The 20,579-nt window shown below is 38.0% G+C and overlaps 1 protein-coding gene across 1 annotated transcript in view; it reads left to right on the top strand.

The window, feature by feature from the left end:
* LOC126184041 (inactive phospholipase C-like protein 2) overlaps positions 1-20,579 on the top strand; it is a 749,749-nt gene that overhangs the window by 643,485 nt on the left and 85,685 nt on the right. The window contains exon 14 of the mRNA XM_049926398.1: positions 13,615-13,723. Coding sequence (XP_049782355.1) covers positions 13,615-13,723 — 109 coding nt within the window. The remainder of the gene's footprint in view (positions 1-13,614; positions 13,724-20,579) is intronic.

Genomic DNA, 20,579 nt, shown 5'->3' with positions numbered 1-20,579 from the left:
CATCATGAAGTATACTGGACAGTTTGTTTTGTATAATGATTGTTTCTACAGGATGTGGATGCTTTACAGAGGATAACAATCCAAGTATTTTTCTAAAAATAGTGTACAGGAGTTACTGAATGTATAGCATTTATTTGCTGTTTTGTCTAATCATAAAATATTTCTGAAGCTTTCAAATCACATTAGGCAACTTGACATCATTGTTATTTGGAGGAAGGAAAGTGTTCATGAGAGAGGAGCAGCGAAGATTTGTACCACTACTTGTTTGTAGCTGTGAAGATCACAAAAGAATATGAAATACTGATACAATTGAAGATTAAAATACTGTAGTAAATCGAAAAAGGTTTCTTGTCTTGCTATTGCTATGATACCACAAAATTACTTGAGGTTTAAGTATAAGTATCCCTGAATGGAAATGTATATGAGTTTTATTTGACGAACATCATGTTGTTGTTAAACTGGCTTCTCTATTAACCAAAACCTGTGTGGTGAAGGTAGAATGATTAAAAGGCACTGTGAGATGTACTCATTTCATATAGATTCTTCCTGCATGATGACAATGGCAAAATTCTACAGTTATGAAATAAATCAGTATCTGGAAGTAAATTGATAATAGTTTAGTAAATAATTATACAAGCATAAGTAATAGTGTAGAACAATGTAGATTAAATCTGCTAGTAGTTCTATATTGGCACAGTATTGCCCGAGTTATGATATTGTTTAGAACATAAACTTTTGTATCATGAAAATAGCCTTTGAGTTCTGAAACTCTTGAAGATTGTCAAATAACCCCTCCTTTTGCCATTTCTTTTACTATTTCCTTTCCTTTCCCTCCGTTTTTGTTCAGCTGCCAAAAAGCATTAAATTATGATATTTTCCTGTCTTTACCGCCACCTACTGCCCTGTCCTCTTAATCATAAATCTTAGTGAGCCACCTTCCCATAGCCACATTTTTTAGATTTTTTCCTGCAGATGAGATTCACTCTTTTTCTGTACCCCTGATGATGTTGCAGTTTCAGTTAATTGTATAGGTATATATAAAACTTATACATTTTTGTGTTCACCTCCCCCCCCCCCCCCCCCCAAATCCCAAACAAAAATGAAAAGAAGTACTAGTGTTAATATACTGCTTGCAAAAGGGAGAGCTTTGGGCTCAAGTCTTAGTCGGAGACAGAATTTGAATTTGGTATAGGTGTTCATCAGATTAGAGCCTACGCAGTTTTTGTTTTCTTTCTTTTTGTAGGCTGATGCTGTTTGTTAGCACCCCAGCGCCACTCAGCTGTTGCCAATGAGATTTTATGAGACAGTCTTGATGATTGATTTCCATTCAAAATGATACATATTAAAGTATGAGCAAATGGTGCAGTTATACTGAATGAAGAACAGTTGCTGTCATAAACTGTGACACAGTGTCATAGATTCTTGTATTTATGTAAATTTTGAAACAATTCCCTACTGTTGATTTAGTTTTGCTTATTATGAATATATTCACTTTATGGAGACAGAAATGACCAGCATAACCACTACCGAAACTCTGTCTTAAAAATGGTGTGCTATGGTGCTTCAGACCTGTCTGGTTCACACTGTGTGATGTCCATTATCATTATTATTTTCGCCAAATGTCTTACATTTGGGCTGTTACTTGGTGTTCATTTAGCTGCATCTTCTGTCTCATCCTCATCAGAAAGCTTTCTGGAATGCTGGTAGTGGCGACTCCTTCTGTTAAATAATATATAAATAATGTGGGTGTATATTATTCAGATACTTATTCCTAACTTTGAAGCTCCTCTGAAATAATTTATGATACTGGCAAACCCAAACAGATGTTACAATGGCTTCTTGACCACGAATTACATCTTTTTTCAATAACGAAGTTTTTTAATATTCAACAACAAAAGATATATGTCACTTCTGATTCACCTCAGTTGTTCCCTGTTTCTTCTTAAATAAATGTACAAAATACATGCTGTTCTCTACGTGTTGGTCAATAAATTAAATCAAGAAATGGAAAAAGTCTGTTAGTAGTTAAACACACACATTTGGGCCACATACTGTGGATGATTATTTGATTCTGAAACTTCAGCATCCACTGTGATCCACTGTAATAACTATTCATTCTGTTTTAAGCAAATCCATTTTATGTGAGTTGTTTGAGAACTTCATGTACAATTGTTTCCTTAGACTTTTGTACACTGACTGCTGAGTCACAGAGACATGATGCATTATTACACTGTGGAGCAGTGGAACTCTAGCATACCTTTCATCAATCTTTTTGGTATCATATCAACATGTATGTTTAATTTAGAACAATTTTTTGTGGACTTCAAATACACAAATGTGTAGGTTTCATGGAACGATGGTTAACTTCAGTACTTTTATTAATTTATAAAGTGAATGTTGTAGACTCTCAAATGTCCAACCTGTCTTGCCTATCTGCAAGCACAATAACACTTCCTTAGACAATCTTCAGAAACAATACTTCACTGTGAATAAAATTTTTGGAAGTGTACCACTACATTTTGTGCTCATAAGCCTAATAAACTGTGCTTAAGCAGCCTTCTAGACCAAAAAAAGAAAACAATATTTGAGAATACAACTTGTTTCTGCCCAAATAATACTGTATCAGAAAGGTAATATTTATTTAACACAAGGTAGGCTGTGCCTTTACGTTTTTGTACTTCACATACAACGTATATTACAACATCTGAAACATCCAGTTTTTCCGTTTATCAGCTCAGTAATTCATCTGGAGATAATGTTCAGAGTCAGAAAATTTAATTTTGTACATACTTTTTCACATTTATCAAAGAATCACTACAGATCCCTACAGACAAGAAAAAATCTTTTTGCTTTTTGGCCAAAATTGGTGCTATTTTGGCCAAATTTGGTGTCACTTTTTGTGAAATTTGATGTTTTTTTTGCCAAATTAGTTTTATTTTTACCAAATTAGTTGTATTTTTGCCAAGCTTGTCGTTATTTCATTGACAGATCTGTTATTTTTCCCAAATTAGTTGTATTTGTGCCAATTCTGTTATTTATTGCCAAATTGTTTCTTTCCTTTAACGTACCTATTTTTTGCCAAAGTCAGTGATATCTTTTACACTAAAGCATGTTTTATTTGTTGCCGAATTCCTTGTTTTTTTCCAAATTCACTCTTATTTTTTGTCAAGTTTAGTGTCCTTTTCACAAATTCTGTGTTGCCTTTGCTCACAAAACCATTGATTTCGCATTATTTCGCTAAAAACTGCTCAATTTGTGTTATTTTCATGAAATTTTCCTTCCCCTACAGATCTCCTATCAAAATAAGTATAATTAAATAATTGCTTTATATTATATACACCAATGGACTTGCAACAGTGGTAGCACTGGTTCTCATCAGATCACCGAAGTTAAGCATTTTCGGTCTTGGCTAACACTTGGATAGGGTACCGTTCAGGTCTGTTGAGTACTGTTGGCAAGCAGGGTGCCCTAGGCCCTGATGAGGCCAATTGAGGAGCTTCTTGACTGAGAAATAATGCCTCCAGTCATGAAAAAAAAAAGAAAAACAATGGCTGAGACAGTTGTGTGGTGACCCTATGCATCTCCATACCTGCATCCAGTGACGTCTAAGGGCTGAGGGTGATACGGTGGTCAGTTAGTTCCACTGGACCTTCAAGGCCTGTTCAGAAAGTTTGTCTTTTATACTATAGACCAGTAAAGATGCCTAGTACGAATAGGTGATACATGTTTGGTATACAAAAATAAAACATTCTCTTACAAAAAACAGATTTTTTTTTTTAGTTATATGATAAATTATACTCTGTATAGGTATGTAAAATCCATCTTTGCAACACCAGTAATTGCAAAGATAGATTTTAAACACCTTTAATAACTGTAAAACAAATAAGTTTACTGTGTCCCCATGAATGAAGAACTTAATCACACTGCATTTCCAGTTATTTTCCCCAGGTCTTTAGAACTCTACTCACAAAATCATAAAAATATTTTTCTTTTGTTTTTGTTCCTTATAAAGTTGTTTCCCTTTAAACATTGCTTAGGGAAGTATTTCTTTCATTTAATTGTTCCTGAGCAATAGCCCATCATTTGTAGTGGACTGACAAGACAGCCAGTCCACAGTGACGGGTAACCGAAAGGCACGCGTACACACACGCCGACTGGCGTGAAGTCTGGAACAGGATACGTATGAATGCACTAAAGAAAAGTACATATCTGAGTTAATACTTAACTTTTAATCTATCATTGTGGTACATCGCTATTGTTAATACAAGTGAGACTCTCTCCAGATATGGTTAATGGCGCCTTGCTAGATCGTAGCCATGGACTTAGCTGAAGGCTATTCTAACTGTCTCTTGGCAAATGAGAGAAAGGCTTCGTCAGTGTAGTCGCTAGCAAAGTCGTCGTACAACTGGGGCGAGTGCTAGTCCGCCTCTCTAGACCTGCCATGTGGTGGCGCTAGGTCTGCAAATACTGACAGTGGTGACACGCGGGTCCGACATGTACTAATGGACCGCGGCCGATTTAAAGCTACCACCTAGCAAGTGTGGTGTCTGGCAGTGACACCACATCATTAATAATTCTTTGTGAAATTAAATCTCAAAAAAATGGTGCAGTCCATTTTTTGCATTCACATCTGGTTTCTTGGCACGCTTTCTGTTTCAAGCAAAAGAGTCATCTGTGCTTTAGTATATCATTCTTGGAGTGCTCTCTTACAATGGAATTTGAAAATTTCACCCTGTAAATAGTACAGGTTTGTTGCAGTCAGAGCATAATGCTCTCCCAGACTTCTTGATTTTTGTTACATGAATTCCCGCAGGTTCTCATACCAGAAATTGATGAAACCCCACCAGTGATATACTGCATTCAGCTTGCACCCTGTAGAGAGTGTGAGGCATTAAAACATACATGTTCAGAAAGTAAAAATAAACTTTCTGTACCATTTCACAGTCTTGTGCAATGATCCAACTGAACTGAATAGAATGTCAAAACAGTCAACTTCTCACTTAGTTGGGTTTTAGCATACATAACAATGTGGCTTTTTGATGTTTCATTCATGTTAGTTTTTTCTGGTACAAGAATTTCTGTTTTGTTACATTGCAAACAGGCTTTTTGTTACATCAGTTTCTGTAATGTGACTTCACTGAATTTATCTTTGGTATGTTGCATCTGATTGCAATCATACAACATGCAGTCATTTTATGATTCTGAAGCTAGAACAACATTGAAACTTCCTGGCAGATTAAAACTGTGTGCCAGACCGAGACTCGAACTCGGGACCTTTGCAAGAGCTCTACCAACTCAGCTACCCAAGTACGACTCATGCCCCATCCTCACAGCTTTACTTCTGCCAGTACCTCATCTCCTACCTTCCAAACTTTACAGAAGCTCTCCTGCGAACCTTGCAGAACTAGCACTCCTGAAAGAAAGGACAAGGCAAAGGTCCCGAGTTCGAGTCTCAGTCCAGCACACAGTTTTAATCTGCCACGAAGTTTCATATCAGCGCACACTCTGCTGCAGAGTGAAAATCTCATTCTAGAACAACATTATTGCACTTCAGTAACAATTATTGATTTTCTGTCCTACTCCATATATGTAGAACACAGTTTATGGTCACTCACACTGCCATTGATGTAGAGACTGGTAGCACAAAGAGGCCTTTCCTTTAGTCAATCACATGGAGTTCATGATGTGAATAGTTAGCCAGAAGCAAAGTCCAGAGCAAATTGAGAGTCACCATAAGCACGTGAAAAACAGTCCAGAGGGACCTGAATCAAAAACATCAACCCAGGAAGGTCAATCACTCTGCTATTAAATCACACTTATCAAAGGCTTCAGAGAATAGCAAGAAATGCTGGACAAATGTGGGGTCACATTATTAACACATACTCTTGAGTCAGTGGATGGGCCCATGTGACATGACCCTGATGGCACCATCCATGGGAGCAAGTTTCAGCCAAGCTACAAAGCCTGAGTATATCTGATGTTACTTCCATGTTGATACTCAGGCTTGGTGGGGAATCAAAATCGTTGTCAGATGCTCACCTCCTTCGCTCTTTAAAAAGCATTTTGGGCTGGAAATGGCCTGGCCTGTGCTAACTTCAACTTCATCTACATCTACGTGATTACTCTGCCATTTACAATAAAGTGCCTTGCAGAGGGTTCAATGAACCACCTTCGAGCTGTCTCTCTACAGTTACACTCTTGAACAGCACACAGGAAAAACAAGAACTTAAATTTTTCTGTGCAAGCTCTGATTTCTCTTATTTTATCATGATGATCATTTCTCCCTATGTAGGTGAGCACCAACAGAATGTTTTCGCAATTCGAGGAGAAAATTGGTGTTTGAAATTTCATGCTAAGATCCTGTCACAACAAAAAATGCCTTTGTTTTAATGATAGCCACTCCAATTCACTTATCATGTCTGTGGCACTATCTACCCTACTTCATGATAATACAGAACGCGCTGCCCCTCTTTGTACTTTTACGATGTCATCTATCAGTCCCATCTGATGCGGATCTGACACCACACAGCAGTACTCCAGAATAGGGCAGACAAGCGTGGTGTGAGCAGTCTCTTTAGTAGACCTGTTGCACCTTCTAAGTGTTATGACAATGAATTGCAATCTTTGGTTGGCTCAACCCACAACATTATCATTCCAGTTTAGGGTATTTGTAATTGTAATCCCTAACTATTTAGTTGAATTTACAGCCTTCAGATTTGTGTGACTTATCGTGTAATCAAAGGATGAGGAGAAAGTGGCTCCCACAGCATTTTGTCGTCATGATCAGCCAGGATGGATGTCAATTCTGTTTGTGGAATTGTCAGCAGATTGACGGTTTCTGGGGTACTGCTCTGTCCTGCCTGCAGGGGAATGTGTGTCAGCTATGGTTCAGGTAGGAACAACCACTTGGCCTATGTGGGCATCTCAATCCGGGAGCTCAACCTCTGCCAATTGTTTGGTGAGCCATCTCTGGTGCTAGGGGGAGCCTTACGTGCCTTAATGGGTGACAGTGGTTCCACCTCTATTGGTTCCCATTGCTGGTCATTATCCCCCATCTCCCTCTCCCTGTTGGTGCCCGAAAAGAGAGCAGAAATTGTAGTGGTGGTAGGCAAGCTGTTGGGTATGTTTGTCCCAGGCATGGTTGTGTCAAGTCATGCCCCGTCAGCTGCTGAGGGGGAGGGGCCGCACTATGTCTCATTGTGGCTGGAGCTGATTTTCATGCCTGTCTATCTACTCCTGGCTGGGCACAACCTCAAACATTTGCTACCTTGTTGTTGATGGTGACACCTTGGGTCCATGCATTGGAGCCCATGTGGTAATAAGACTGTGTGCGTGGGTGATGGTTCCCTGAGTCAGGTGCAGTCGATCACTATGTCTGTGTTTATGGGGATGGACCCATAGGTTGCAAGGAGGGTGGTGAGTGAGTGCTTTCTTAGGGTTGTCTGTTGTCATCATCTGGCATGTATGCATTTTGAAGGTCCTGACCATTTGCTCAGCTTCAGAATCAGATGCTGTATTGAATGGGGCAGTGGTCAGGTGCTCAATACCATTGCAAATACAAAAATCCTGAAACAAACATGCCACAAAATGAAGGTAATTGTCACAAACCATGGTGGAAGATATAGTAGCCAGAACTGGACATGGCCAGGAGATGCTGGCCTACTGGGCATCGATGGTAAGTTGCCAAAAACCACAAAAGACTACAACAAAGAAACAGCGATCGACAAAGAGCAAGACAACATGACAGAATGATAAGCCCTGGGTGTAAACTAAATTTTGAGCCAAGACATAGCAATATCAAGAACCAAGCAACACTGAATACTAGGAACAGTACAAGAGCACAGTCAGAACACGACCAAGGTCCATGCTCCTGCATTGCTAGCTTTATAGAGCAGCCACAGGCAACATTAGTCTGGTACATGGGTTATGGTCCAGGCCAAGCGCTGAGGCAGTGACAGCAACTCTCGCAAATGTTAGAAGCTGTTGTCTAAGTCCATGCATTCCGATAGGCTTTCCAACTCATTGAGCTGCGATACCCGAGAAGGTGCCACCTCAATTGAAAATACGGTGGAGAGGGCATGGGTGATAACTGCTGTGGTAGTGGTAGCATTCTGTGCTACATATGGAGAGTTAGAGAGGATGTCAACAGTTAGCTACCACATCACTCCTCAAAATGTTCCAGCAATATAAATATGTAATCTTTGCCAAAGGTGGTGAGGGTTGAGCCAAGGGTTCAAATGCTGCACCAGTGTGATGGATAGTGGGTGAAAGCCTGGCAGCTCCAGACCACATGTTCCATTGCAGCCTCAACATCAGGGCAGTACCCATGACACCATACTATTGCCTTCATTATGCAAAGTCTCCTCCATTTATTTCCAGCAGCCAGCAAAAACAGCATCTTGAGCTTCTGCACCCTATTTGTTATTGCTGTTGGCATTGGCAAGATATAGTGTACACTGGCAGCTATTGTCGTTATCTTTCACTGGCCAAAACAGACACTTGTTAGATGCCCCAGTTTGTGGCATGCAAAACAGGTGACGTCACGGAACAGTCATGACATCCTCGATGCCTTGGCCTGTGATGTGAACTTCATTTGATATCCTGGGACTCTTAGACAATCACATGGAGGATACTTTTTTTATGAGCTTCCGCTCACTTTGGGACATACCTACAGTGAACAAAGCACTTCTTTTTGTGCGTGTCTACCAATGAAGATAGTGGTGGATTTCTAACTACTGAATCCCATTTTGTAAGTCTGCTAGATGGTCAGGTGCTTAGAAAATCAGATGATAACATTGACTAGTTGTCATCAGTTGACTGTACCATTAAACATAGCTTGTGCTGCTGCTTTTAATTCTTGAGCTTTGTCAGTGTTTAGCACATCATGTAGGGCTGGAACAAATGACTCTAAAGCCTTTGCACTAACTTCACTATTGAGAGAGACCTACTGTAATGTCTTAGACAGAATCAAGTCAAAATATGACAGCATCATCATCACTGAAGTACCATATTTAGTACTGAAAGCATGTTTATTACAAACACCAACTAACAGCCAGAGCCGAACAGAATAGTAATTCTGAATGGAGAGTACAGCTATTTATGCAAGCCCTTACACATCTTCCATACAGTCCTGATTTCTTCCCATGTGATTTCAAGATTATTGGAGCCCCAAAGAAAAACAATGTGGTTGTTGGTTTACTTCAGATGAAGAGGTGCATGCCTGGGTACAATCATAGTTCCGTATGCAGCCGCAAACATTTTTACATGACGGCGTTGACCATCTTGTCTCAGAGTGGGATAAATGCATTGACAGTTATGGTGATTACCTTTGAAATAGTGAACAGTTTACTTACTTTTTTCCATCTGTATCATTTTCATTTCACTGCCCTTTATAAGATAATAAAGTAATCTTTGATAACTGAAACTGCAGCATAGGAGGAAGTGAGATAGTTTTAAATCTAAATATAAATAAATGAATAAATAAAGGAATAGCTGGGATCATAGTGTTCAAGGGGAAAATCATAAATGACCTGACAACAACACTGAAACAGTCAAATGAAGTCTGCACACTGTGCTAAGGCTTTCCTTCTTTCAGAAATTAAAAGGTAACCTACATTCATTGGCTACAGTGTTACAAACTACATTCATTGTCATTAATGTCTGCCTTAGCATTAAAATACTGAGCAGGAAAACGTCCAGGAAGGTAATCATATAGACATCTAAATAAGCGTTTAATGGAGAGGAGGACTGGGTGGAGGTGAGAAGCTTACAGCCTTAAAGGGTGGAAATGGTTCCACCTCTATCAGTTCCCATTGTTGGTCATTGTTGACCCACTGTTGGTGCCTGAAAAGAGAGAAGAGTTTATGATTAGCCAATATGAATTATATGTAAGGAACCTTTTACTGCATGAAAAGTGGCTAGCTCTATATAAAAATACCCAATCAGAATAGTATGAAAACTAAAAAACAAAAATGATTGTTTTGGGGCCTTCATTAACTTAGTACAATTTGGATGATTTTGGAAACATTTTTCTACATAACTGATACTAAAATAAGTATTCATTTCAGTGTATGTTAATGGGATCATTATAATTCAACTCCTGCCATGTTAGCACCTTCTTTAGCTATGAGAAACTGTTTGACTGATATCATAGCAGAAATCATTATTAATTATTTATAAATAAAAATAATTTGCTTATCATTATTTAACTGATAACTATGAGTACAATAAATATGTTGTGCTATCATGGTGGTCAGTGAGAGAAAGAATGTAATTAATAAAATCTTTAATGAAGTGACTGTCATACACCCTAAGATAGAATTTACTCTGAAACACGAAGACAACAATTCACAGTATTTTTTGGGACATACACATAACACAGAATAATGGAAACTACTTTGTTCAGAAATTGTCAATGAGAAATCATGTCATTCACCACATCACAAGCAAACCTTTTCTGTTGTATCATTTAAAGACCTTTGAGAATCTCTTTGGATAGAAATTAAGTAAAGAGCAAATGGAAAGCACCAAGTAACAAATGATGAAATGGCAATATAACTGAGTTATATAAAACACTTAACAATGAATGTGTCATGGGAAAAAATGTGAATAGCACCTTGGTAGTGCAAAAATAAAAACAAAACAGAATTTGATATAACACACTAAAATATGGCGGTAATATTTCTCACAAGATGACGCTATGTTTTAAGAATTCAAAAGTAAAACGTAGTTGTAGATGAACAGTGTAGTAAGATACAAGTTTAGGCATAAAGCTAACATCATTAAAGCAAAATTCACTCACTCTGATATGTGCAGCATATTGTGGTTGATGTAAAATATAGATGTGGGGCAGGCAGATAGGAATTACCAGATACACTTCAAAGAATATACTCTATCAAGAAGCTATAAAAACTCCCTCTGATGTTTCCTTCAGACATGAATGCACTATACTGATAGCATTTATCAGCATATGGAAGAATTTCATGGGGGCACCTAAAACTTATACTTTGAATGCAGGGATATTGTGTTGAACAAGTAAAACAAATATATCCATCACACCGATTTCAAGGATACTGATAAATTCCTTGAGTGATCTGCTTGTATGTTACACCCTACCGTATTTACTCGAATCTAAGCCGCACTTTTTTTCCGGTTTTTGTAATCCAAAAAACCGCCTGCGGCTTAGAATCGAGTGCAAAGCAAGCGGAACTTCTGAAAAATGTTGGTAGGTGCCGCCACAACTAACTTCTGCCGTTGAATATATGTAGTGCTACACAGGCATGCTTTGTAGGCACAAAGATAAATACTGGCGCCAAAACCTCTGCGTCAGTAAATAAATTAAAAAAAAAAGGTGGAAGACGAGCTTTTTTTTCTTCGCCCCGAGTTTCGACCACTGCATTTTCATACATTATCCAACGAAGTAAATACAAATTCCGTATTGTTCATCTTCGAATGTAGTAGAATTTCAATGTACTACGAAAATCCGACTGGCAAGACTGTTTGGGATGTTTTTCAATATGGCCAACTCTATGTTCTGAATTTTTTCCTACCTGTGAGAAGAGATGGTTGCTAATAGTAACCTGATGACATGTGAATCACAAGCAGTATTCTCTTCACCATTCACCATAAGAATAATACAAATACAAACATTTTGCCATGTGTTCTTCTGTGTTTGTTGCTATCTCATTTAAATCCTGTCTGCCTAATAAACTACGAAACTAGAGTGAGACAACAGCAAACGCGGAAGAATACACTTATCGTGTCATGTTTATATTCGTATTATTCTTAGCCTAATAGTGATACAGTCAGAAATGAACCACGGCAACTGACTAGATTTTTAAATCTAAGATGACTCTAATTTCTGTGCAGAATTTGATGTACTAAAGAAGTGGCCGCAAAGATTTTCAAACGGAGAAAATTTTTCGCCTAACTCTCGTTCAGAACATGTTCTATAATATGCAGCCTATTATTTGGTTCTTGTTGATCATTCTCAAAGAAAGCAGCAGTGTAAGTAACAACAAATAGCAGTCTCTTGACATTGCTTCGCTAATGAGACGATTCGCCTCTTTTTAGTTGCAAGCAGCGGTAGCGCGCACAAAAGCAAGGCATGCCGCGAACGGCAACAGGCCGTAAACACGCACTATCAGAATGCGACAAACAATGCATGACACAGTACAGTGATGCATTTTCAGGTTAGAGTGACGTAAACACCTATAACAGAGAAAACGGCACTTATCAGATCAAACAAAATAAGCAATCGATTCAAACCAGACGAAGCACGTGAAAAAGGAAGGGTACCCGTATAAATACGGACGGAGCGCCTGACGCATAGTAATGGCTACCTGGTAAAGCTTACGACTCGAACCAAACTACTGTAGCTGTATCGTCATTCATTCGACCTAAATTGTGTCTCATATTACAATGGACCAACTTTGTTTCGATTTGGAGGTGCGGCCTAAAACTTTTCTCTCCCCTTGAATTTTGAGTCTCAAATTTCAGGTGCGGCTTAGATTCGGGAAATCTTTTTTTCCTTTGTTTCGAGTCTCATTTTTCAGGTGCGGCTTAGATTCGAGTGTGGCTTAGATTCGGGTAAATACGGGTATTACTTGTTTGTTTCATTGTGATGTGCTTTGCATTCAATGATTGTGGCTCATGGAGGACATAATATGTGAGTGAAGGTTCTTCCGCATTAAAGCATCATCATAATTAATCTGTTATTTGTTAATTTATGTGAGGCTGCTACACATTGTTGGAATTTTTGTTTATGTTTTTTCATACTATTAAAAAGGGTATTTTTAACATTGAATTAGTGAGTCTGTATGTAATAAATGTTCTCTATATTCAGTACTGGCTAATTATTAACTTAGGTACTTACCTCCCCTGGATGCAATCCCCCCCCCTCCTGGCTTTTTATGCTTTTATAATGGGCACTTTATATCAGTCATGATTCCGTGAATCACTTCAGAACTGTGACAGAAATAAATAATTAGTTTTAAGTCATTAACAGTTTCTGTATCTCTGAAAGACAACATGCCTGGCCTCATCAAAAACATATGCTGTACGAAGGTTTTTAAATTTTACCATTTATTACAAGGGCTATTTGTTTTGAAAGATCTATTAGTAAGGAGACTGTATTTCCAATTGTTGTGATACAGTATTTAGTACTGTCTTTGTTGGCCACCAGTTCAGCAGATGTGAACATCTTTATGAATGAATGGAAAAAGGAATGAAAGTAAGTGTTTCTGTTAATCTACTCATAACCTCTATTCCATGGTTCATCATACTGTTCAGCCTACATATTCATAAAATCATGAATAATCTGTCTAGTTTTGTTCTTTCATTGTGTGTCCTATATAATTATTACATATTTAATTAAATCTCTGTATAGTAGTGATCTATGTGTGCAACTATGTGGATGTTGTAAAATGAAAGTCAGTGAAAAAACAAAGCATTCAAACAAGAGATATAAGTTGTTACCAACTACATACTTAAGTCAGCTATAATATTACATAAACAGATTGTATGTAGATTACCAGATTGTATGTAGATTACCATGAATTGACATGGATTCCTGTAGTTTTGAGTAATATTAACACTTCATGATGTTTCCTCTAGATTATAAGTGCACAACATTTACCAAGGCCTCGAAGATCTTCAGCGAAGGGTGATGTTATAGATCCATATGTCATCGTTCAAGTACACGGAACGCCATCAGACTGTGCTTGTAAGAAGAATATTTATTATGTTTCATTCATATTTCCATTATGTAGTTAATCATGTTAATGATTTAACTGCTGTAATCATTGTGAATTTGTAAGATATGTGATTATTATAAGTCACCAGAGAGAGAGCTAGAGAGGGAGGGGGGGGGGGGGGAGAGAGAGAGAGAGAGAGAGAGAGAGAGAGAGAGAGAGAGAGAGAGAGAGAGAGAGAGAGTATGATGCTGCAGATAGAAATCCCATTTCTCAGAGTGATGTATACACTACTTTTACTCTTCACAGTTGACTGTTGCATATGACTAATGCAGAGTATTGCCCATTTCACTCACACATACTTGTATGAGGAATAGTTTGCTTTCTGATTTCACTATAGGTTACGTTATAGGTAATATGTTAGATTATTAGTGAATACTTTCACTTCCCATCTTGGAACAATTTCCTTTTACTGCCAATGTTTTTATTGAGACTTATAATCATGAGAGAATACTGCCTTGCAGTGAACAGGGGAAATAACTTTTATTTAGTTATTCTCCTATTGCTTGTGGACTATGTTTATACATCACCTCATCATGCATTGACTGTCAAGAAATACACCTGGCAAAGCAAACATCTCATTTGTTTCTTTCTCTGTAAGCTCCTTAATTATTGTCAGCTATTTGTTTATCTTTGCAACTAATCTGTTCCATTCAGTTATCCAAAAGTGAATTACAAGAACTTCAAATGCAAACTGCTGCAGTACTATTGTTGATTTTGAGATACATGTATCCAAAAACCTACTCGCACAAGAGCACAAAATTGTGTAATCATTCCCTACAACTGTTCCTCTCACACTGAGTGAAGTGTGCCATGTCCAGGGACATTAGTGTCCAAAGCCCTATGTGGCTGTCTAGATTTAGGTGTTCTGTGCTGCCTGAAAGTTGATTAATGAGAATACCAGTACAATAACACAGCTGATTTCCTTGTCCATCCTCATCTTTTCTGACCTTGTGCTCCTTCACCAGCGACCTTGTAGTAAATTGGATGTTAAACTACAACTGTCCATTCTTTTTCCTTCCCCCCCCCCCCCCAATTCAGGAACATCACTCTTCATTTCTCCCTCCCTCCTCTGTCACTCCTTCTCCCCCCACCCCCGTGATCTCCCTCTCCCTCTCCCTTTCTGCCTATTTGTCTTTTACATAATGCATACATTTTAAACTAAGGGTAGCTTTCATTGTGTTACATAAATCTTTTGCGAATGTCACTTCTCCCTCTCTCTGCCCCTCTCCAACATTTTCACATTTGTTGTTTTGCCATGATACATGCAATGTAAAACTTACCATCAGACAGTTATTAACTGTATTGTTATTTACTTTTCCCCTCCGTAATACCAATAATTTCATTATTCTTAAATGGACAACAATGTGCATATTACACATCACTTATAGACCACATAGCCATGTGTGTTAAGAGCACTACTCCTGGGATGCGGAAGTGTGCCTGCCAGCCCCGCATCACATCTGCCTGGCAGATTAATGATGAGGGGCAGTGTGCCAGCCAGCCTAGATGTGATTTATAGATCATTTTTCACATCCCATTCAGTGAATACTGGGCTGATACCCAAGTTACACCTCAGTTACAAGGTTTGCAAACATTTAGAAAACTCTCGCTCATTACTGCTAGGTCTGCTCTACATATGGCATCGTATGTTATTGGTATACAGTTTCTGTGTATGACCACTCATTTTTACTCTCAGAAGAGAAAGTTGAATGGAAACTGCAAATATATTTATATGCAAATGAACACCGGTTGTACTGGTTGTGAAATATATCCTCCTTCCCTCTTATTACTACAACAGGACTTGGTGTTTAGCTTCACCCTTCCCACTATTTTTCCTTTATTATCTCCACTACTTTCTTACTCCATTGTCTCAGTCCCTTCCTATTTTTGATTTCTACTACTGTTGTGTTTAGTATTCTACAAAGTTTTTCATGGTTTATCCTTTTGCTCTTCTCTTTGCATTTTGTGTCCTTACTGCTTTAGTACCAGTATCTCTCACAAATTTCACACTTTGCTCTACTACTTCCTTTTCCATCTTCACCAGTTTTTTGTTTCTGCTCTAACTTATTTCTTCTTTTCCCAGAGTCTCACCTTCTCATCTATTTCTTGTTGTTTCCTTTTATGCCATACTCCTCTTACTATCTGTCTAAGGTTTAAATTGCATATAGTGTACTCAATTTGCTATTTCCATTCCATTCTGCTCTTTATCCAGAGAATGCACTAGTCAAACCCATGTACAATAAGGGTAGGAGATGTGATCCACAAAACTACTGCCCATTGTTACTGACATCCATCTGTTGTACTGTAGAACCTTAAAACATATTCTTAGCTTAAACATAATGAGGGACCCAAAACAGAATGACGTCTCCATGCTAACCAGCATGGATTCCAAAATCTGCCTGTGTAACCTACTTCATGCTTTTCTCACATGGCATAAGCTTTTAAAGTGATGCAAAGATCAACAAATTGCTCTAAATGTTCAAAAATGTTAAACTCTGTCCTCAAAATGCAAAAATGATAGTATTCTACGATTACAATATCAGAGAGTCATGACTGGAATTAGTCGGCTTATATGAATAAGTGGGTGTCACAACGTGTGGGAACATAAAGTATAAATGTCACATAGGCCCTGTCATAGGTGCAGCAGCCTATAAAGGATACTGCTACAGAATGCTTACGCAACCCATCCCATCACAGAATATTTCTCAAGTGGGTGTAAGCGATATAAAACAGGACTAACATGGGCTATTGAATGTATAAAAAGAAGGGGAGCTTAAATTGTCACAGGTTTAACTGAACCACAGGAGAATGTCACGTAGATGCTTAAAAACCTGAACTGCCAGACCCTTTAAGATAGAGACAAACAATCCTATGAAAAGCCACTAACAAAATGTTAAGAAACAGTATTGGATGAGGAGTCTGGGAGTAAACTACAACCTCCTATGTATCCTTATGATGGCCATGTGCAATGTGGCTACTGTACATTATTACACACCCTGAAGCACTCATTCTGAAAGAATTATGAACTTGTGCAAACACACCTGACTTTCCACAGATTTCATCACATGTGCAAGACCCATGCTTCCCTAAAATGTACACACTGCTGATGGGTGTGACCTGCACCAATGCCTTTCAGTGTGTCTACAGCCAGAAACAAAGAGTATTAAGATCAGGTGATTGGAGAAGCTATGCTATTGGACCTCATCAACCAATCTATTGCACTTTAAGTAGGTAATTAGTTGCACAAAAAAAAAACTGGTTGTAATGAGTAGCTTTGAGAGATGAAATCTGAAGGCAGCAGATGGTCAAAGAGGAAAAAGGGCATGTCCAGTAGAAATCCTAAAATAACACAGGAGATAGTGAATTTAATTTATGAAAGAAGGGAATATAAAATGCAGCTAATGAAACAGGGAAAACAGGATACAGACATTGAAAAATACGATTGACTGAAAGTGTAAAATACCAAAACAGGAATTGTTAGCTGTAGAAGCATGCATAACAGTGGGAAAGATACATGCAACATACAGGAAAATTAATGATACCTCTGAAGAAAAGAGAAGCACCTACATGAATAGGGCCTACTAAGAGTTCAGATGGCAAGCCAATCTAAACAAAGAAGGGAAAGCAGGAATGTGCAAGGAATATACAAAAGGGCTACACGAGGGAACCAAACTTGAAACTAGGGATGAGGAAGAAGATGAAGATGAGTTGGGAGATGTGATGCTGCAAGAAAATTTTGACAGAGCACTGAGGCACCTAAGTCAAAATTCAAAACAGTGCACCTGGAGTGGACGAGATTCCATCAAGATTATTGATAACTTTGGAAATGCCACGACAAAACTACTGACGATGATAACAACAATGATGATGTCACTGATGATTAATGTTTTAGGGTGCCAAACAGAGAGGACATCAGTGACCTATCCAGTATGCAAGTATATGAAACAGATGAAAAAACCCCATATTTCAAGAATGGTGTTTAATTCCAGTTCCAAAGAAGGCAAATGCCAGGAAGTCTGAATGCCACAGAGCCATTAGTTTAGTAATTTCCAGTTGCAGGATAATGACATGGGTTATTTCAGGAGAATAGAAAAACTTGCAGAAACCTACCTCAGGGAAGATTAGTTTGTGTTATATGGTTAAATGTAAGTGAAGAAAGGCAACTCTAAACTTACAGCATTAGTAGGGTTAGAGTAAGCTGTTTATGATGTAGGCTAGAACATACTCCTTGAAATTCAGAAGATAGCAGAGATAAAATACAGGGAGCAAATGATTATCTACAATTTGTATGGAAGTAGACTGTAGTTGTAAGTGTTGAAGGGCATGCAAAGGAAGCAGTAGTTGAGAAGGGAATGCGACAGGTTTGCAACCTCTCCTCAGTGTTGTTTAATCTATGCATTGGCCAAGCAGTAAGGGACACTGGGGAGATATTTATGCAAGGAATTACATTTCTGGGAGGATAAATAAAAATTCTGAAGTTTGCTGAAGATATTGTAATTCTGTTGGAGATTGCTAAGGATCTGGAAGAGCAACTGACTTGAATGGATGGCGTCTTGAAAAGAAGTTGTAAGGTGCACGTCAACAAAGGTAAACAAAGAGTAATGGAACGTAGTTGAATCAAATCAGGCATTGCTGAGTGAATTAAATAAGGAAATGAGACACTACGAGTGGTACATGAGAGTTGTAGTATGTTTTCATAAAAAAAATGATGGCTGAAGTAGCGAGTATATACATTGAAGACTCCAATAACGAGGAAAGCATTTCAGGCAAAGATGAATTTATTAACATTTAATATAAATTTAAGTGTTAGGAAATCTTTTCTGAAAGTATTGAACCTTGTATGAAAGTGAAATATTGTCAATAAACAGCTTAGAAAAGAAAGACAATATCAAATTTTGGAACACAGTGCTACAGAAGAGTGTCGAAAAGTAGATGGGAAGACTGGATAATTCATGAATAGGTATTGAACTGAACAGGGGATAAAAGAATTTTATGGTGCAGCTTGGCTAAAAGATGGGTTCAGTTGATAACAGACATCATAAGGCATCAATAAATAGTAACTTGGTAATGAATGGAAGGCTATGCGATAAAAATTGTAGAGGGTGACTAAAGGTTGACTACCATCAGTACATTGAAATGGGTGTAGGTTGCAGTAGTTATGCAGAGATGAAGTGGCTTATGCAGGGTAGAGTAGTGTGGAGAGCTGCATCAAACCAGTCTTTGGACTAAATATTATAACAAACATTACACATTAATGTGGGTCAACACTGTTAGCTAAACCAGAACATACCACCATATCTGCCATTTCTCACATGGAATAATAGTTCATTTCACTATTAATGTTGTTCATACTCCATTGAGTCAGAGGCATTCATCTAGTTGTGGTACCTACACAACATCCACATGGTACATATACAATGAATTATAGAGGAGACTGTTGTAAGTGCCTTGTCTGATAACAGTGTCATGTTCAGATGGCTAAGCATAGAGAATAACAAAATCTGTAACAAATAGACAATGCACATCAGCAAGAAGGTGTTGTACACCACTCATAACTGACTTATCACTACTAGTAAAATTTCTCAGTGTTCTCACTGCGAGTAAAATTTCTCACAGCTCAATAAGTATTCTTTTTATTTTTAGACTGATGTTTTAGGACTTTTCAGTTTTGACCATTATTATCTCCTGTAATATAGTACAGTTTCATAACCATTAAGTGTAGATGTAAAGTTGGAAAATAATGCTTTGAAATATACCATGTGATATGAAGTATCTCATCATAATTACATCAAGTGTATTGTGCAGACACTGCTGAAGTTGTGTTCACAACACTGTGTTTACCTCCCAGAGACAGCAGATGTCACTTGTGTGTCATGTTAGGTACAACATAAATTATTGGTCAATTCCTTAATTTTTCACAAGTTCATATATGATATATTTGTCCTCTGTAGTCCTCATGGATGAGAAATACTGCATTTCTTACACTCACTTGCTCTTTTCAAACAGTATAAATTCACTTCACTGGCCTCCAAGTTAAAGCCACACAGTAATGGCCACTTCTCGTATAATGAGCGTAAGACTTTCATACATGCACAGGGCATCACCGAAGTATAATATTAATTGCAAGTCAACAGTAATTCTTTGTATCAATGTCGAAAAGTCCCTCATCTATCGTGTAGGTTCCCATGAATGCAGATCTGTTCTTATTCTGTATCTTTAAGTAAATACACTAGTGGAAAAGTAACATTTGTAGGACTGATGTAGTTATTTCATACTTGCATGGGGCACTAATACCTGGTGGTAAAGGCAAACATTTACATTTCTAAGCTGTGAGTCGAGTAGAAACCACGCTCAAAGTATTAAAGTGCTAAGCACTTGACTTGGTGCAAATGTGCTCTCCTGTTTTGAACTGAGTTACATGTCAAGTCAATGTCAGTGAGTTCAATTTATACTATTAACTGAATTTTACTATGAGCATATTATGAGGACATAGGAGGCTGGATTATTGTTCTGAAGAATTGCCCAAGTTATTGAATGTGGGCTGCAATTTATCTATCAGTGGTGTTATTGGTGGTGTAAAGAGGATGCACATGTTTATCATTCATTTTCTAAAAGGCAGCAACATATAGATTAACTTTGAGTCCTACATTTCTGTAATCACAACACAAATTACAAATTCATACTAATGTTGCACACTGGGAGACATTTGATGGAAGCAACAAATGACTAATATCTGAGTCCACTGTCAACTATTTGAGTGGCAACTACTGGAGTGTATCAGGTAGTGTCAATAAGAATCAGTTGCAGTGTCACAGGGGGTGCTTG

Source organism: Schistocerca cancellata, chromosome 4 (genome assembly GCF_023864275.1).
Source record: "Schistocerca cancellata isolate TAMUIC-IGC-003103 chromosome 4, iqSchCanc2.1, whole genome shotgun sequence".
Lineage (NCBI taxonomy): Eukaryota > Metazoa > Arthropoda > Insecta > Orthoptera > Acrididae > Schistocerca > Schistocerca cancellata.
The sequence above is the reverse complement of the archived record's forward strand: the minus strand, read 5'-3'. Positions and strand labels throughout refer to the sequence as shown.